Here is a 17,919-nt window from a genome sequence, read left to right on the forward strand (position 1 = left end):
TAGATAGATAGATAGATAGATAGATAAATGTAATAAAAAGTGTTTTAAAATAGGTGCCAGAAGCTGGACATGGTCCCACACACCTTTAATCCCAGCACTTAGGGAGGCAGAGGTAGGCAGATTTCTGAGTACAAGGCCAACCTGGTCTACAAAGTGAGTCTAGAACAACCAAGGCTACACAGAGAAACCCTGCCTTTAAATAAATAAATAAATAAATAAATAGGGGAATAAATAAATAGGGGTTGGAAATGTAGCTCAGTTGCTGGTCTAGTGCCCTGGCTCCTCCACCCCAGCATTGCATAACCAGATCTGGTAGTACAAGCCTGTGATGCCAGCCTACATCCCAGCACTTGGGAGGTAGAGGCAGGAGGATCAGCAGTTCAAGGCTACATAGTCCATCTTGAGGCCAGCCTAGTCTAAATGAAACTGTCAAAACAGGGAGCAGAGAGTAAATAATAATACATTTTCATTTCAGAGATTCATATATATATATATATATGATTTATTTTAATATATTTATTTTAATTTTATTTTATATGTATTTTATTTGTGTCTGTTTTGCCTGTATGTGTGTGTTCTGTATGCCTGGTGCCCACAGAGGTCAGAAAAGAGTGTTGAATCCCCTGGAACTGGAGTTATATGCAGTGTGAACCGTCATGTGGGTGCTAGGAATGGAACCCATATTCTCTCTAATAAGAGCAACTTAACTGCTGAACCATCTCTCTAGCCCCAACACACACACACACACACACACACACACACACACACCAGAAAAGAAGGAGAAGGCCAGATTTTGTTGTACAGTGTGGGTAGATGGGGAGGCAACAGATATTAATCCATATATAACATAGAAGCTCTAGAAAAATTGGATACTTCGCAAGTAAGGCCGTGTCTAAAATGTGCCTTTGAAGTGGACTCCTGTCCGCACTCAGCTGTTACTGCAAACCTTGCTGATGGTGTGGGGTGTTTGCTGTGATTAAATGGATAGGGTCTTTCTTTGCTATCCTTTGGAACAGGCTTCCTGTCTTCTGTGGCTTTGAGCCTTGAGGCTTCCAGCCAAGCTCAAAGTCAGGAAAAGGAGGTGTGGGCTTTTGGGCTGTGCTGCTGGCAGCCGGAATGTGGTTGACTGGCTCCTCCCCTTCCGCACTGGAGCTCTACACACTGTGCACTCTGGAATGACAGGCATTCCTGTGCGAGGAGAGCCTGCGTGAAGACATTGGTGGGAGCCACAGTACCCAGTGCCTGGGACAGAGGAAAACAGAAACTCCAGATCTCATGCTGTTTCCTGTTGGCGGTGACACAGGACTGCTGGTCCCTTCTGTAGCTCGGTCTTTTAAGAGAAGTTTGCTGTTGTCTGGACAGTGTTGTTGTGGGATACTTCTAAGACAGTTGTAATCATGGGACAAGCTGATGTCTCCAGACCGGTACATCCAGATGCGCTTGGTGAGTAATGGAAGGCAGAAAAGTAGACGTCTTGGCAGGAGAGGCAGGTTTACAGCCAATTTACAGCCAAAGTCGGTGTCTCTTAGGAACCGGAATGTAAGACCTCGGCATAGTACAAAAGCTTGTGAGAAATGAATGAAAACTTTAACGTTGTTTCTACTCAGTTAAATTCATTTACCTCTCACAGTCTTGTTTTACTTGCATTCTGGAGTTCTGTTTTTAGATTATATTGCTAGAAAATTACCTATTTATTAATTTCTTACCTTTGTAGAAAATAAAGGTTATAGGAGCTGTTGCTTAGAGATCAGAGGTATCTTACTGGTGTTCTGAAAGTTCGGGCAATTGTTACGTGTGAGCTCTAGAAATAAAACTGCTGATCTCTAAATGTGGGACCGTTTTTAAGATGGAGTAAGAATTTTAGACTTGTAAGACCTTTTCCAAGTGAGTCCTGGGCTTTCTCCATGGTACAAGAGTTTGCTCCTCATAAGACTCTTTGCTGTCTGACCTTCTTGAAGTGGTGTTGTCCCGGGGGCCAGACTGAACGGGCTGAGAATTGTGAGTATGGCTTGGAGTTGGACATGAGAAGTGATGAGGTCGTCCGTCATCTCGGCAAGCACATACTCCTACCTATGCAGGGTGTTGTGTTTGATGACGATCATAAACTGGGATGGTTTTCAAAAGAAGATTGGGAAAAGTAGGGGAAAGCGTCGGAGTTATTTCTGCACAATGTGTTATTTAGGGAAAAAGTGTATAAGGCAAGTTTGATTTAGGAAGCATCAGGAGGCCTCTTTACTCTGTTGTTGTTTGTTTGTCGTTCTTCCCCCCACCCCCCCACCCCCCACCCCCAAGAAATCAAAAGTCTAAGCTGGGCATGGTGGTGGGCAGAGGCAGGTGGATCTCTGCTTTTAGGCTGCCCTGGCCTACACAGTAAGTTCCAAGCTAGCCAGGGCTATATACTGAGACCCTGTCTAAAAAACACCAGTAAGATAAAATAAAAAGTGATGGTGACTAAAGAAAAGACGTTTGGGCAGCAGGTAATGCCTCAAATGTGCCTCATCATTTGTTGCAGTTTAGTTTCTGATTTTCCAGGGAAAGTGTCTATAACTGGGCATGTGGTGATAAAATACTCACCCAGTCACAGACTTGACTCCAGTCAGAGCAGACTTGACTCTACTCACTTGCTTCCCTTCGTCACTGTGCTAAGTCTTTCTCAGCTCAGAAAGACTGAGCTTTTTTGCTTTTTAAAAAGTAAAAAAATTCTTTTATAGAAAAGGATATACAGAAAAATGCAAGAAACCTTGCAGGACCACTTTCCAGCTTGAGAGAAAGCAAGTTAAAATGCAGAGGTGGGGTGGGGAACACATCAGTAACCCCAGTACTTGGAGAGAGAAACAGGAGGCTCAGTAACTGGGTAGTCAGCCTGGGCCTGATAGCAAGTTTCAGAGCAGCCTCCACTCTAGGAGACCATGTTTCCCACACACAAAAATTTAACTAAACAATTTTTAGAAATCAAAAACCAAAGTAGAGACATTCCCAACTTCTGCCTTTCTCCCTTCCAAGGACATGTTGCGTTTTGGCTCCTAGAGTCAACCTTACCCTGTATTTGATAAATTACCCACTTAGGCAGCCTCAGCTTTTCCTGTGGTTGCTGCTCCATAGTTCTTAACTCAAGAAATGGCGGGCATTTATCCACACCATGAAAATGAGAGGATTTTGAAAAGCATCAAGTTGTTGAGCTGGTACAATATAGTGATGTGGCATTCTTTATGAAGAATATCCATTTGATTTCTATACTGATCACGTTTGTTTGTGCTTTTAAGAGAAAACCAACACTTGAGTTGTACCTTAGTTGGAGGGCGCTCCACCCAGCTGGCTTCTAGTCCCTAGCACCACATCAACTTGGGTGTGGTGGACACCTGTAAGTCCAGCATTCAGGTAGAGGCAGGGGGATCCGAAGGTCAAGGCTACGTACTGAGTGCCAGGTTTGCCTGGGTTGCCTGAAATGCTGTCTCAGTTTTGCCACTAATAACTAACAAAAGCTCTGGGAGCCTGGAGATGTAGCTTTAGTTTAAAGTACATGCACGAGACCTTGGATTGGATTAGTCCCAATCATGGCAAAAATATTTTACAGATACAAAGACAATCATACATAATTTTTTTTAATTTCTATTTTTTGTTTGTTTGTTTTTCAAGACAGGGTTTCCCTGTGTAGCCTTTGCTGACCTGGACTTGCTTTGTAGACCAGGCTAGCCTCAAACTCACAGAGATCCGCCTGCCTCTGCCTCCCAGAGTGCTGGGATTGCAGGTGTGCACCATCGCACCTGGCTTGTAAATAAAATATTTTAATTACAAATTTTTATTAACCTGGTGGTGGTGGCACGTGACTTTAATCCCAGCCCGGCGGAGGCAGAGGCAGGCGGATCGCTGTGAGTTTGAGGCCAGCCTGGTCTACACTGAGTACTCAGATATCAATATTTTAGGAAGTGTTTTAGTAGTCAGCTGTTTAGAAGGTTGCACTAGATCCTTTAGAAGGATAAATAAATAAAATATGCAGTGTACTGTTCTAGAACTATAATACACTGAGGTCTTTACTCAGTTTTCTTTTTCCTTGAAGAAAAGCTGTGTGTGTTTATATATTATGTGGGGTGTGTGTGTGGTATTGTGTGTGTGTGTGTGTGTGTGTGGTGTTGTGTGTATGCATGTATTCATGAATGTGTGCACCTGGAGCCTGAGGTGGATTTCAGTTACCTTCTCAACCCCTCTCTCTACATTATCTTTTTGTTGTTGTGTTTTACATTTTTTAAAATTAATTTATTTTTAAATTCACTTTACATTCTGGTTGTAGCCCCATCCCACCTCACTTCCCAGTCCCTCCCCCCATGGTTTACATTCGTATTATTTAATTAGTTATCACGTGTGTGCATATGTATTTATGGGGTCATGTGATGGAACACGCGGTGCTTTTGTGGAAGTCAGAAGACAAGCCATCAGAGTCTGATCTCTACTTCCTCACTGTGGGACCCAGAAATCAAACTCAGGTCTTTTGGTTTGGTGACTAGAGTCTTTACCTGTTGAGCCATTTTCAATGTGGGCCCACCCCACTTCATTTTATGAGGTTATTTTGGGGAGGGGGTTGCTTTTTATTTTCTTTTTAAAGAAGAGGTCTCATGGTAGGGTCTTGGTGGTATATCCTTTTAATCCCACTACTCAGGAGGCAGAGGCAGAGGCAGAGGCAGGCAGATCTCTGTGAGTTCAAGGCCCTATGCTCTGTGTAGTGTTGGAGGCCAGCCAGAGGTACACAGTGACACCTTGTCTAAGAACAGATAGACAAGAAACAAGGTCTCACTTTGTAGCCCTGGCTGGCCTGAGACTCACTGAGATTTGCCGGCCTCTACCTCCCAAATGCTGGGATTAAAGGCAAATGCTACCATGCTGGTCTCCCCTCCCTGCTTTTAATAAAACATGTTTAAAGGTGTGTGTGTGTGTGTGTGTGTGTGTGTGTGTGTGTGTATGTGTGTGACGCATGCCACAGCCACAGTGCATGTGTGGAGGTCAGAGAACACCTTTCAGGAGTCAGTTCTTACTCACTATGGGGTCTGGGGATTGAACTGAAGTTATCACGCTGTGTGACAAGTGCTTTTCTTTACACTGTGAGAATCTCACTGGCCCCTCTATCTTATTTATTGAGACAGGATCTTTTCTTGAACCTGGGTAGATTAGCTGACTAATGGCTCCAGGGTCATGTTGACTCGATCTCTTCCCCCTCGGTACACGATACCATGCCAGCTCTTACTTATATAGGTGCTGGGATCCACAATCAAGTCCTCTTGCTGAGCACATCACTAACCTGAAGCTGTCTGCCCAGCCCTGCAGTCCAGCACCCTTCCCTACAGAGCATGCCTGTCGTGTGGCCTAGGTAGGACGGATGACGTAGCATCACTGTGTGGTGCTGGCTTTATCCTAGGCTAAGCAAGCCCTCTGCCATTCCACTGAGCCCCAGGCTGCATCATTTCTTGCTGCAGCTGTGGAAGAAAATACATTTTTCCCTGCCAGTATTTAGAAGTGCAGAAACCTTATCTGTCTCCTTGTCCAGTTCTTTCTAAGCCGCGTGGTCAAGGCTTTGTGAGATCTCCAGAAGTTGTAGGCCTTCTCTGCACAAAGCCTGGTCTGTTTATTAGTGAAAGATTTGATTCTATAATTTTGTTGCAGTTTTCTAAAACTATTCCTTAAATCCAATAATAAACCTCTTTTAGAGAACAAAAAAATGTGTGAAGTGCTGTGGCAAAGTATCATAAATTATGCTGCCTATTTACAGTGTTCTGAAGTTTAAGGCCTGTCTTTCAGAGAAGGCTGGTACCCCTTTAATACCTGCACTCGGGAGACAAAGCTGGAGGATCTCTGTGAATTCCAGGCCAGCCTGGTCTACATCATGGGTCTAGGGCTCTGTTAAACAGAGAAATCCTATCTTGAAAAACAAAACAAAACAAAACAAAACAAAAACAGAAAACAAAACAAAAACCCAGCAATAACATCAAAAAATCAAAAGGGCCAAAAGTATTGCCCAGCTAGTAAAAGTGCTTGTTACTCAAGTCTGATGACCTGAATTTGATCTCTGGAATCCTCATAATTAGAGGAGGGAACAAACTCCTTCTGGTGTCCTCTGACCTTCACACTTGGGCCCTGGCATATGAACGCACGCACACACACATGCATGGGCACACGCACACGCACATGCACACACATACTCATTCACAATGAATGGGGGGATCCTTACAGATGAAAACAAAAATAAATAATCAACAGATAATAAGCTTTAAAACTGATAAGGTAGTACAAATGATAGATGTGGAATTCTAATAAACCAGGTAATTTAGTCATTTATTAAAAATCTAGTGAAGAAATGTTGAAGATTTGTGTTCTGTTGATTTCTGTTGCCTCACAATATGTAGCCATCCAGCAAAGGTAAGAACTAGCTATAGGCTAGGTATAAGACCAGCCACTCTGGAAGCTGAGAGAGAGAGAGCTCAAGGCCAGTCTGGGCGAATGAGGCCTCTTTTGAGAATAAGACATGGAAAGAAGGCTAGGGACACAGAGTAGTGGTAGAAGGCAGGAGGCCCTGATTTGAGTCTGCAGTGCCACCAGAATCAGAACATAGAAAATTGTGCAGTCTTTGCTCTAGGGTGTGTTACTTATTTAATCCTGTTTCTTTCCCCCCGACTAATTTGTGTTTTCCTTTATCTACTTATGTGGAGGTGTAACTTAGCGTAGTTAGTGAATACCTGAAGAGGCAAAGTGTTAAAAGGTGTGGCTTAGTTTTGTTGTTTTGAGACTCTACTGTGAAGTCCAGGCTGGCCTTGAACTTACTGTGAACCTCAGACTAAACCTTAAAGACACAGCTAGCTAGTCTTTGAAGTGTTTGAATCATAGGCACATACCACCAGCTTATAGTGTTTTTTATTAATTTATTTTCAGTATCTGTCTTAACAGCCCTGTCTTTGCTTTAAACACACACACACACACACACACACACACACACACACACACAGACATTAATGGCCCATTTCTTTAATCCCAGAACTCAGGAGGCAGAGGCAGGCAAATCTCCATGAGTTTGAGGCCAGTCTGGTCTGCAGAGTGAGTTCAGGACAGCCAGGGCTACATAGAGAAACCGTCTTAAAAAAAAAAAAATCAATCAATCAATTAGTAGGACCAACAATATCATCTCTGAACATTGGTAGCACATACTTTTAATCCCAGATCTTGGGAGGTAGAGGCAGATGAATCTCTGTGAGTTCCAGACCAACCTGGTCTACATTGGCAAGTTCCAGGCCAGCTAGGGCTGCATGTGAGACCCTGTCTGAAGGAAGAAGAAACAGAAAGAAGAGAACACCAAGAAGGAGCTTGAGAAATTGCTCAGTGGTTAAGGGCACTGGCTGCTCTTCCAGAGGGCCCAGGTTTGATTCCCAGCATCCAGATGGTGCCCTACAACTGTCTGTGACTCCAATTCCAGGAGAACCCAGTGCCCTCTTCTTGCTTCTTCAGGCACCAGGCATGCATATCATGCACAGATAAGCATGTAGATAAACACTCAAACACATCAAGTAAAATAAAAGTAAAACAGGTAAAGTGGATGGCCCCTGGGTAGTGACATCCAGGGCTGACCTTTGGCCCCATGCATACGTGTATCACACAGATAACAAAATGGACATTCTTTACGTATGTGAGTAAGGAATTGATAAATTATCATGGGACATTTTAATGACTTATATCTGAATAACAAGTTAGTTGGTGAAAATAGTTTAATTTGAACCTAACTTTTTAATATAGATCTTTTAAATAAAAAATTATACTTATTTATTTGTGTGTGTGTTCACACGTGCATGCCACAGTGTGCACATGGAGATCAGAACTTCCAGGACTTTGTGCCTTCTTTCCACCATGTGGGTCTCAGGGGCCAAACTCAGCTCACCAAAAGTGCCTTTACCTGGGAAGCCTCTTTTCAGCTCCTTTAAAAAATTTGATATTGAATAGTATTTGAGATTTATAGCATTTGTGCAGGTTGTTTCGAGAACAAGAATTATATATTATGCCGTTTTTGTAAATTGCATTTTATTTGTTTTGTTGTTCCTGCTTTCTTATTTTTTGTTTTGTTTTTTGAGATATGATAGCCATATCTCAAATGGCCTTGAACTTTCGATAATTAAATTTGATGTCTGCTTTTATATCGGTTGATTTGCCTCTCAAGTGCTGGGATTGCAGGTGTGTATTACGTTGCCGTTATCAACTGTATGTTATGAACCTTTGTTACAAAATGAATCAGTATGCAAGAAGCTATAGTAAGTCAGGTTAAAAATATAAAAAGTTAAAGTGGCGTCACACACCTGTAATCCCAGCACTCGGGAGACAGAGGCAGAGGGATCTCTGTTAGTTTGAGGATGGCCAAGGCTACACAGAGAAACCTCCCCGCCCCCCAAAGGGAGGGCCACAAACTTTGAAATCAGATCTCTATTTTGTTACACATTAAATTTTTTTTCAATTTTGTTTATTTTTATGTATGGATGTTTTGCCTGTTTGTATATATGTGTACCTTGAGTATGTCTAGTACCCAAAGAGGCCAGGAAAGGGTATCAGAGTCCCTGGAGATACAGACAGTTGTGAGCCACAACATGGATGCTGGGAATCAAACCTGGGACTTCTGGAAGAGAGGCAAGTGCTCCTAACCTCTGTGCCATCCCTCTAGCTCTGTCACGCATTTTTAAAGTGCTAAAATTAAACAAAGCAAGGACATAGATGTAGCTGTGAGATAAACAACTTACCTAGCAAGCACAGGGACCTAGTTTCAATCCTCAGGATCACAGAAGTAAAAAGAAAGAATGAAAAAGGTTGGCCTATGGCTATAACCCTTGTATGTGGATAGTTGAGGCAAAAGATTCAAGGCTGACCTCAGCCACAAGAGACCCTGTCTCAAAAAGCCATTTAAATGAACAAACAAGCCCAAAAATATACAACTGAAAGTATCTTCAGGAATAAAGAAGCAACATTCTTGATGAAAATAGAATTATAGCAATAAATGAAGAGTTTATATATGAGATATAGAAAACAACAAGATGTTTTCTGTGGTTTATTGTTACATGTATATAGAAGTGAAATATGCGGCAATCGCCCAGAAGGTTCAGGAAGCAGTGTGCAGTGTAGGTCTAAATCCACATAGATTAGTAAATCAAGAGTGTGGAAAACAAGACAAATACAAGTGAAGAACGAAAGCCAAACTGACAGTGAAAATATGAAGTGCAGATGGAATAAGTGCCTCAGTTGAGGACGGCTGACTGGGTGTGCCTCTGTGCACCGCTGATCTCAGTGCTTGAGAGGCTGAGAGGAGTTTAAGTTTGAAGCCAGCATAGACCTTGTTTCACGGGCTGAAAAGATGGGAGGCAGAGCCAGGACAGTCAGGGAAACCATCTTGAAAAACAAAACAAAAAAGAAAAATGTAACTAAATCTATAATTATCCAGCAGAGGAGAAAGACCTTTTCACACAAAACAGGAACAAATTACTTTCATAACCAGAGATGTTTCTGTCCCCTCCCAGCAGTATGGAACAAGCAGATAGCACACCAGGCACCGTGTTCATGATAAGCTAACCTGACCCGATTGGCCACTACACAATAATGCACCATTATAGGTTTGCCTGTCTGTTTTTAGACAAAGCTTGCTATATACATAGCCCATGCTACCCTCAAACTTGTGGTCCTCCCTGTAGTGACACTGCCAGGATCATAAGTGTGAGCCCTTGGGTCCTGCTCCTGAGACATTTGTTTATTATTTTAAGTTCTAAAATTCTTTATGTTTTATGTTTATCTATGTTTTCCCTGTATGTATGTATGTATGTGCACTGTGTGCATGCCTGATGCCTGTGGAGTCAAAGGAGGGCATCTGGGCCTCAGGAACTGGAGTTGTACATGGTTGTGAGCCAGTGTGCTGGGATTTGAACCTGGGCCGTCTGCAAGAGCAATCAGTGCTTTTAACTGCTGAGCCATCTCTCTAGCCCCTTAGTATTTTACTTATTATCAGTGTGGGTTTGTGATGTATTTTGGAGTCAGTTTTCTCCTTCCTTGTGTGAGAGAACTCCAGGTTTGCCCTGTAAGCACAGAGCTGTGCCCATAGAACCATCTCTCTGGCCCTCTCAGTGTGTAGTTCAGGGTCCTGGACCTCACTCTATGGCCCAGGCTGGTCTGGAACAGCAAGCAGGCGCTCCTGCCTAAGCCTCCCAAATGCAGAGATTATAGGTGCGCACCACCATATGTGGCATAGCGCACACTGTTTTCTGCTGTATAGGAGCGCAATATCAGCGTGGCTAGAAGAGTCTGTGTCTCTGGCTTGGGTGTGGTGGTTCATGCCTTTAATCCCAACACTTAGGAGATAGTGGTAGGAGGATCCCCGAGGTTGTGACAGTAGTGGTTCTCAAACTTCCTTATGCTGTGGCCTTTTAATACAGTTCCTCATGTTGTGGTGACCCCACGTAAAATTATTTTTGGTGTTATTTTCTAGCTGTAATATGGCTACTGTTTTGAATCTTAATGTAAATATTTGTATTTTCCGATGGTCTTCGGTGACCCCAAAGGGGTGTGACCCACAGGCTGAGAACCTAGAGTTCCTGGACAGCCAGGATTACACGGAGACCTTGTCTCAAAAACAAAAAAATTCCCAAACAACAAAGCAAGCCTATGCTTCCTTGTAATTTGAGTTGTATGTGACCGGGGCTGGGAAGCACGGGGCACCTGGGTAACCCTGTGGGGCGCCTTGCCCAGCAGCGCTGCCACACTTGATCTAGCTGCCTCAGCAAGGCAGAAGTTTGAGTCAGAAATGCCTGCCCCTGTCTTTTTAACATGTGTGAGGTTCCCAGATAATGATCTGGGGTTGAGTAACAAACTTAGCGATGTGAGACCCTGAATGTTTGGGGTTTTGTGGCACTCGGGACCTTGTGCCAGCGCCACACTCACTTGAGAGCGTCAGCCCTGCCCTCGTGTTCTTGAGATAGGGTCTCACTATGTAGCCACACTGTCCTGGAACTTCTTATCCTCCTGCTTTTGCCTCCTGGGTGCTAAGATTATAGGTGTGTGTCATCATACCTGACTGCAGAGTTTTTAAAAAGGATTCATGGCCCCACTTCCTGGAGAGCCTGCATATTACAAAGGCAGTTGGGCTGATTCTAAATATTTGGACAGATGTGTGAGTCACTGAAATAATATGCAGCTTGTCATTGCGAGTAGGAGGAGGAAGAATAAAAACATAAGTGAAACCGGATGTGGTGGCTTACACCTGAAATCTCAGCATTTGAGAAGAAGGCCATGAAGGATCAGGGGTTCAAGGTCATTCTCAGCTACAAATGAATTCAGGGTCAGCCTGGGCTGAAGACCTTGTCACATAAAACAAGCAAAAATAGAAATACAAAGATAGATGACTAATAAAGAAAATGTTAATGTGGATGAATGAATTGTGAAATATAACATGTAGGGCTAGGTGTGGCGTTACTCCACTCCATGAAGCAAAGTTCTGTTTTAAAACATTTGACAAAATTATATACATATGAAGAGAAAAGCAAAGAGAACACTGTTTCTTCTAGGTATGGCAGTACATGCCTTTGATCCCAGCACTCAGGAGGCAGAGGCAGGTGGATTTCTGTAAGTTTGAGACCAGCCTGGTCTACAGAGTGATTTCCAGGATAGCCAGGGCTACAGAGAAACCCTGTCTCAAAACAAACAAACCCAACAACAAGAAAAAAAAATCAAAAAAAAAAAAAAAAAAAAAACAGAACAAAAACCAAAGAGTGAATGATTAGGTGTGGTTGCAAGCAGCAGAATCAGGCTGAATGAGTCTTCCTTTAAAGACCTTTCAGGCAGGAGCTCTCTGTGTTGCTAAAATTTTGGGTGCTTTTCTTTATGGTCTTTTCTTTAACATTTTTAGTCCAATTAAAATTTTAGATGTAGACTGAAGAGATGGCTCAGAGGTTAAGAGCACTGCTTGCTCTTCCAGTGGTCCTGAGCAACCACATGGTGGCTCACAACCATCTATATTGAAATCTGGTGCCCTCTTCTGGTGTTCACGAAGGCAGAACATTGTATACATAATAAAATAAAAAATAAAATAAATAAATTTCTTTGAAGTAGCAGTTGCACCTTCATCCCAGGAGAGAGCCCACGGACCTTTTTCTTCCCTTAGACCAGAGAACTCTGGGACAGTTGGTGGGATGCTCGCTGCATTGTGCTGCCTTCCTGCTTTTGTTATTGTTGCCTTCCTGTCCCCGCCCAACGACTGCTGCCTTCTCAGCCATTAGAGCTGACTAACTAAGCCCTACATGTGTCATTATGTGGGGCTCAAGACCTTCGATCTCAGTCCTGATTGTAGTATGTCAACTATGTTGTGGGTCAAATCCTTAATATCAAGATTTCTCCTAAGTAATTCTGTGATAGGCAAAGTAGAATTTCTCCTTTTCTGTTTCCAGTTCCCTCCATTTCAAAGCATTTGATCTAATGCCCTTCCCCAACCTCAGTGTTTTTCCAATCTTCCACAATTATGCAGAGCTCTTTTTGTGTGGGGAGAAAAGCTGATAAACAGACACAAGGTGTCAACACTTGATGGATTGCCCTTCTCTGAACTGTTTGAATCCCGGAAACTGCTGGGAGTTTGTGGAGAGGGTAATGTTTAACAGTGATTTCCGTAGTGGTGGATCCGTGTTTCAGTGGGACAGAGCTCATGCATGTTGAGATGACATCTGCATTGTGTGTGCTGAAGATGTGGACTGGTTCTCGCCATTGCACTGAATTTTCCTGTTAAATGACATCAGGTCAGTTTAGCTCCGTCAGTGATTTGGGCCTTTGCTGTCCATATGATGTCTGCAGTGTGACTTGTCTCATGATTGTTGTCATTGCTCCGATCCTTTTCTAGAGCCACAGGAAGAGAGGGGGCAGGGTTAGAGGTTACACAGGAGTAATTAATTAGCTGTTCCTTTCCTCTCTCCTCCTCCCTGTGCAGAAGAAGCAGAGCAGCCCTCTGCAGACCCAGGCGTGTTCATGGACTCTGTGGAAGCAGGTGACACAACTCCTCCCACCAAAAGAAAAAGCAAGTTCTCAGGTTTTGGCAAGATCTTCAAGCCATGGAAATGGAGGAAAAAAAAAAGCAGTGATAAATTCAAAGAGACATCAGAAGGTAAGATAGGAGATTTAAATTAAGTGTGCACGTGGAGGATGGGGTTGCGGCTAGCTAGGCTCTTTCTGATACTGGCTATGCCTGTGCTCTTCTGCAGTCCATGGAGTTCCCACCAAGCTGGGCGCCGTGAGACCTTGCCAATCAATCAATCAGTAAATAAATAAGGCTTCTAATTTTAAGCATTCTCTGTGTGGGACAAGGAGGAGACTGAGTAGACACAGCACTTGATGCTAATGTGAGGACCTAAATTGGAACCCCTAGAGCCTACATAAAGCTAGAATCTGTACATAGACTGTTGCAGGCTAGTGCTTCTGTGGGGAGGGGAAAGGCTGCAACAGGGAATCCCGAGAACCCCAGGGGCCAGCTAACATGCACAGTGGGGAAAGAAAACAAACACCAAGAAACACTGTCTCAACCAGCGTAGTGAGAGTTGACACTGGAGGCTGACCTCTGACCTTCACATGCATGCCATATCATGCACATTCCCATGTGTGTTTACACGCATATACGTACAAATTGTACACACACATTGAAAAAAATTCCCTGATTTAGATGAGCTTGATGGTGCAGGCTGTAATCCCAGCACTTGGAAGGTGGAAGCAGGAGGATCAGGAATTTAAGGTTATCCTTAGCCACACAGAAAATTCAGTCAGTCTGGATTATATGGGGCAAACAATAACAACAATAGTGCTTGCAGGGGGCTCTGTTAATTAATTGATCATCTGATTAATCTAGAGGACAGTCTCCTATATCACAGGGTGTCCTTGACTCTTTATACCACAAGGACAGTCTTGAACTTGTGGTTCTCCTGTCTAGCCTTCCTGAGCACCAGGATTCCAGGATTGAGCCAGGACTTAGTGCTTGGAAGGCATACGTTCTACCAAATGAGTTTCCTATTTTAGAAGCATCCAACTTTTCACATCTCCCTAAATTTCTATAACCTCCTACTTGAAGAGTTTAGTCTTTTAGAATTTAGACAGATAAATGGTCTTTCATTGAACCTTTTCTTGCTTTTGTGTTTTGTATTGATGATTACGTGTATGAACCTAAGGTATGACACATACTAGGGATGTGTTCTACCACTGACCTACAACCCCAGCCATCTTCTTTTTTTTTTTTTTTTTTTTGAGGCAGGTCCTCAATTGACCTGCTGTTCCTTTTGTTGCCTGGGTTGGGCTCAATTGTAGCAGTTATCCTGCCTTAGCCTCCTGATGGTATGGAGCATGATGTCCAGTGGTTGTTTTTTTTTAAACTACAGTTTGTTTGTTGGGTCAGGTCACAGGGAAGTCTAGTAAAATTTGCAAAGTCTTTTCTCTCCTTCCACCAACCCGGTTCCAGGAATGAAATTTCATTTATCAGGCTTGGCCACAAACTTACCAGTTGAGTCAACACCCTGTCCTTCTCCCTGCCCCCCCAACACAGTCGTTTTTGTTTTGTTTTTCATTTTGTTTCAGGGTCTCACCAGATTGCTCACCCTGCTTGAAACCATGACAATCCTCCCTCCTCAGCCTTTGGAATAGCTGAAATTTACAGGCCTGTTTCAGCAAGCCTGGCCGACACTTAACATTCCCTAGCTGCCTGTCCATGTTTGTGTTTTGATGGGATTAAATCTGTTAGTAAAGACAAACATCACGCTGCCTGTCATCTCAGTACATGACAGGCGGCCAGGAGTGAGGGGCTAGCCTGGGTTACATAGTGAGCTCTAGGCCAAAATAAATATGAAAGCAAAAGGGCTGGACAGGAATCGGTAGTGAGACCCTGAGGCACCCGCACTGCAGCTCTTTTCTGCTTTGCCCGTTTGCCAGGAGTATGTACGAGTATGTAACACCTCACTGTTGAAGCCCAGAGAAGCTGCAGCCATTTCAGAGTGGCTTCTTTGAGAAATGATACTTTCCCAGCACAAGTAATAAAAAAACAAAACAAAAAAACATTAACATTAAGATTTTGTTGTTTTATTTTTTGTTTGTTTGGTTTGATTTGATTTGGTTTGGTTTGGTTTTTCTAGATAAGGTTTCTCTGTGTAACCCTGGCTGTTTTAGAACTAGCTCTATAGACCAGGCTAGCCTAGAATTTACAGAGATCTGCCTGTCTGCCTCCCCGAGTGCTGGGATGACAGACGTGTGCCACCGTGCCTGGCTTTGTTGTTTGTTTTTGATATTCAGTTCTAGGTGTAGAACCCAGGGCCTTGAACATGCTAGGCAATCACTACAGTTAATCTAACTTCCAGCCCCAGCAAATGATTTTGTTTTGTTTTGTTCAGAGCCTTGCCATGCCTTACCTAACACTGTATAGCATAGGCTGGCCTTGAACTTGGCTGCATTTTTCAGCATCCTACTCTCAAATTGTGACTTTTGTTTTGTTTGAGGCAGCCTTGTGTAGCCCATGCTAGTCTAGAATTTACTGGGTAGCTGAGGCTGTCCTGGAACTGACCCTCCTGCCTCCACTTCCCAAGTGCTGGGATTACAGGCATGTGGCACCAGACCCAACTGAGTTTTAGGTTTAAAGTTACTTTTCCTGTTCTCTCTTCCTTAAGAGTACAAGTAATGTGAACCGCTTTATACGCATTAACGCTAAGAGATATGTTCACCTTCCAACTGCCACACTTCTGAGTTCTGTTTTCCAATTTAATATTAGTTTTAGAGCGAAAAATATCTATGCGAAAACCAAGAGAAGAGCTGGTTAAACGAGGGGTTCTATTGGAAGACCCTGAGCAGGGTGAGTTCCAGACGATCGCGTACGCCTGTCTGTGCAGTAGTCTGTCGCTGGGTCACGCTCCATACTTGAATTCTCTTCTTTGCTTTACTATTGCTGTACTTACAGTGGAGGAGTACTGTAAAAATGGCTCCCTAGTTCTTTTCAGGTGTCTGGCTTCGCTCTTAAGCTGTGAGATAGAATGATTGGTGAAGGGTCCGGGAGCAAACCTTCTGTGTCTGTCATCCTCAGACTTGTGTCACCTGCAGTGGTGACAGTTATTTCAAATTGTTGGTTGGTAGTTTTGACCAACTTGCCTCCATGCTCATCTCACTGTCACAATGATCACTCATTGATGTTTCAATACTCAGTTGTTACTTTGTCTTGTAGGGCTGTTATGTTGTACCTTGATGTATTTCATTTTTCTTCAGTTTCACAGTTCGCTACTTTGGCAGAATTGCCATCTTGCTTCCTTCTTCTAAAAAATAAGTAGGCACTGTAGATATGGCTCAGTGGTTAAGGGCACCTGCTACTGTTACATCCTGGGCTCAAATCAAGTACACACAGAGTGTCTCACAGCCATCTGTAACTCTAGTTCCAGATGATCAGCACCTTTTCTGCCTTTCCCTGGCACCAGGCAAGCACGTGCTGTACATACATGCATACATGCAGACAAAACAATAATATACTTAAAAACCAACAACAAAAGATTCTGAAAATTAATAAAATAAAGAGTACAGTGCCAGAGCGATGATTCATCCAGTACAGGCCCCTGTAGAGAACTATACTCATATGTTGTCTGATCTCAACATAGGCACTATGACATGAGCCATGGCACATCCATAAATGAATGTAATAGTTTTAAAAAGAAATAAAAAGCCAGACATGGTGGCACACACGTTTTGTCTGAGAACTTGGAAGGCAGAGGCAGGCAGAACTCTGTGAGTTCCATGCCAGCCTCGTCTATAGAGTGAGTCCTGGACCATTCAGGGATACTCAAAACCAAAAGAAAATAAAAATTAAAAAGAAAAATCTACAGGTGGGCATGGTGGTGCAGGCCTTTAATCCCAGCACCTGTAATCACAGTGCTCAGGGAGGCAGAGGCAGGTGGATCTCTGTGAGTTCAAGACCAGCCTGGTCTACAAAGCAAGTCCAGGACAGCCAAAGCTACAAAGACAAACCCTGTCTTGAAAACCAAAAAAAAAAAAAAGAAAAAACAAAACAAAACAAACAAACAAACAAAAAACCAGCCTGGTATATAGAGTACTAGGCCAGACAGGGGTGCATATTAAGATCTGTCTAAAAAGCTAGTTTAATAACTAACCAATTAATTAATACGGTAAACCTTCTGTGACCTCCTGCTATTTTTTTTCATGTAAATTAAAACAGTAGTTTCTGTTGCTTCCCCTTCCTCCTAACAGCTTCCAGAACCAGCCTTCTACAAACAGATGAAATTATACCTCCTTACCACTTCTACTCCTTGGACTTTTGGTTCCATCCAGGGTTGATTTCTAGCTCCTTTACTTGTATTTTATACTCATCATAGCCTGGCACCTGCTTGCCTTTACAGTCCTGCCCATAACCACATGAACCTGGTCTCTATCCGACTGCACACATTGCCAGTTCCTGATCATCGTTTCATGCTTTTAGGTATACTGCTTCTTCCATGTATTTGTTTGTTTGTTTGGCTTCCGCTTTTGAGACAGGGTTTCTCTGTGTAGCCCTGGCTGTTCTGGACTCACTTTTTTGACCGGGCTGGTCTCAAACTCAGAGAAATCCTCCTGCGTCTGCTTCCCTGAGTGCTGGGATTAAGGTATGTGCCACCACATCTGGCTTATTTATTTATTTTTATATTTATTTATTTCGTTTTGTTTTTTAAGACAGAGCCATGGCTGACCTGTTCTCAGTTGTAGACCAGGCTGGCTTCAAACTCAGAGATCCGCCTGCCTCTGCTTCCCAAGTGCTGGAGCTAAAGATGTGTGCTGTCACACCATGCTGCTGCTGCTGCTGCTGCTGCTGCTGCTGCTGCTGCTGCTGCTGCTGCTGCTGCTGCTGCTTCTTCTTCTTCTTCTTCTTCTTCT

General features: G+C 43.2%; 1 protein-coding gene across 6 annotated transcripts in view; it reads left to right on the forward strand.

Annotated features, from left to right (window-relative positions):
- The window catches only part of Phactr4 (phosphatase and actin regulator 4), a 70,443-nt gene that overhangs the window by 24,372 nt on the left and 28,152 nt on the right, over window positions 1-17,919 (forward strand). For 3 of the 6 annotated variants that reach the window (XM_060379390.1, XM_021651394.2, XM_021651395.2), the window contains exons 3-4: window positions 12,974-13,147; window positions 15,782-15,862. In XM_060379390.1, coding sequence (XP_060235373.1) covers window positions 12,974-13,147; window positions 15,782-15,862 — 255 coding nt within the window. Of the gene's footprint in view, window positions 1-1,162; window positions 1,444-12,662; window positions 12,786-12,973; window positions 13,148-15,781; window positions 15,863-17,919 lie in introns of those variants that run through there. The other 3 variants (XM_021651396.2, XM_021651393.2, XM_021651397.2) reach the window with 3 other exon arrangements.

The sequence above is a fragment of the Meriones unguiculatus genome, chromosome 3, assembly GCF_030254825.1.
Source record: "Meriones unguiculatus strain TT.TT164.6M chromosome 3, Bangor_MerUng_6.1, whole genome shotgun sequence".
NCBI lineage: Eukaryota > Metazoa > Chordata > Mammalia > Rodentia > Muridae > Meriones > Meriones unguiculatus.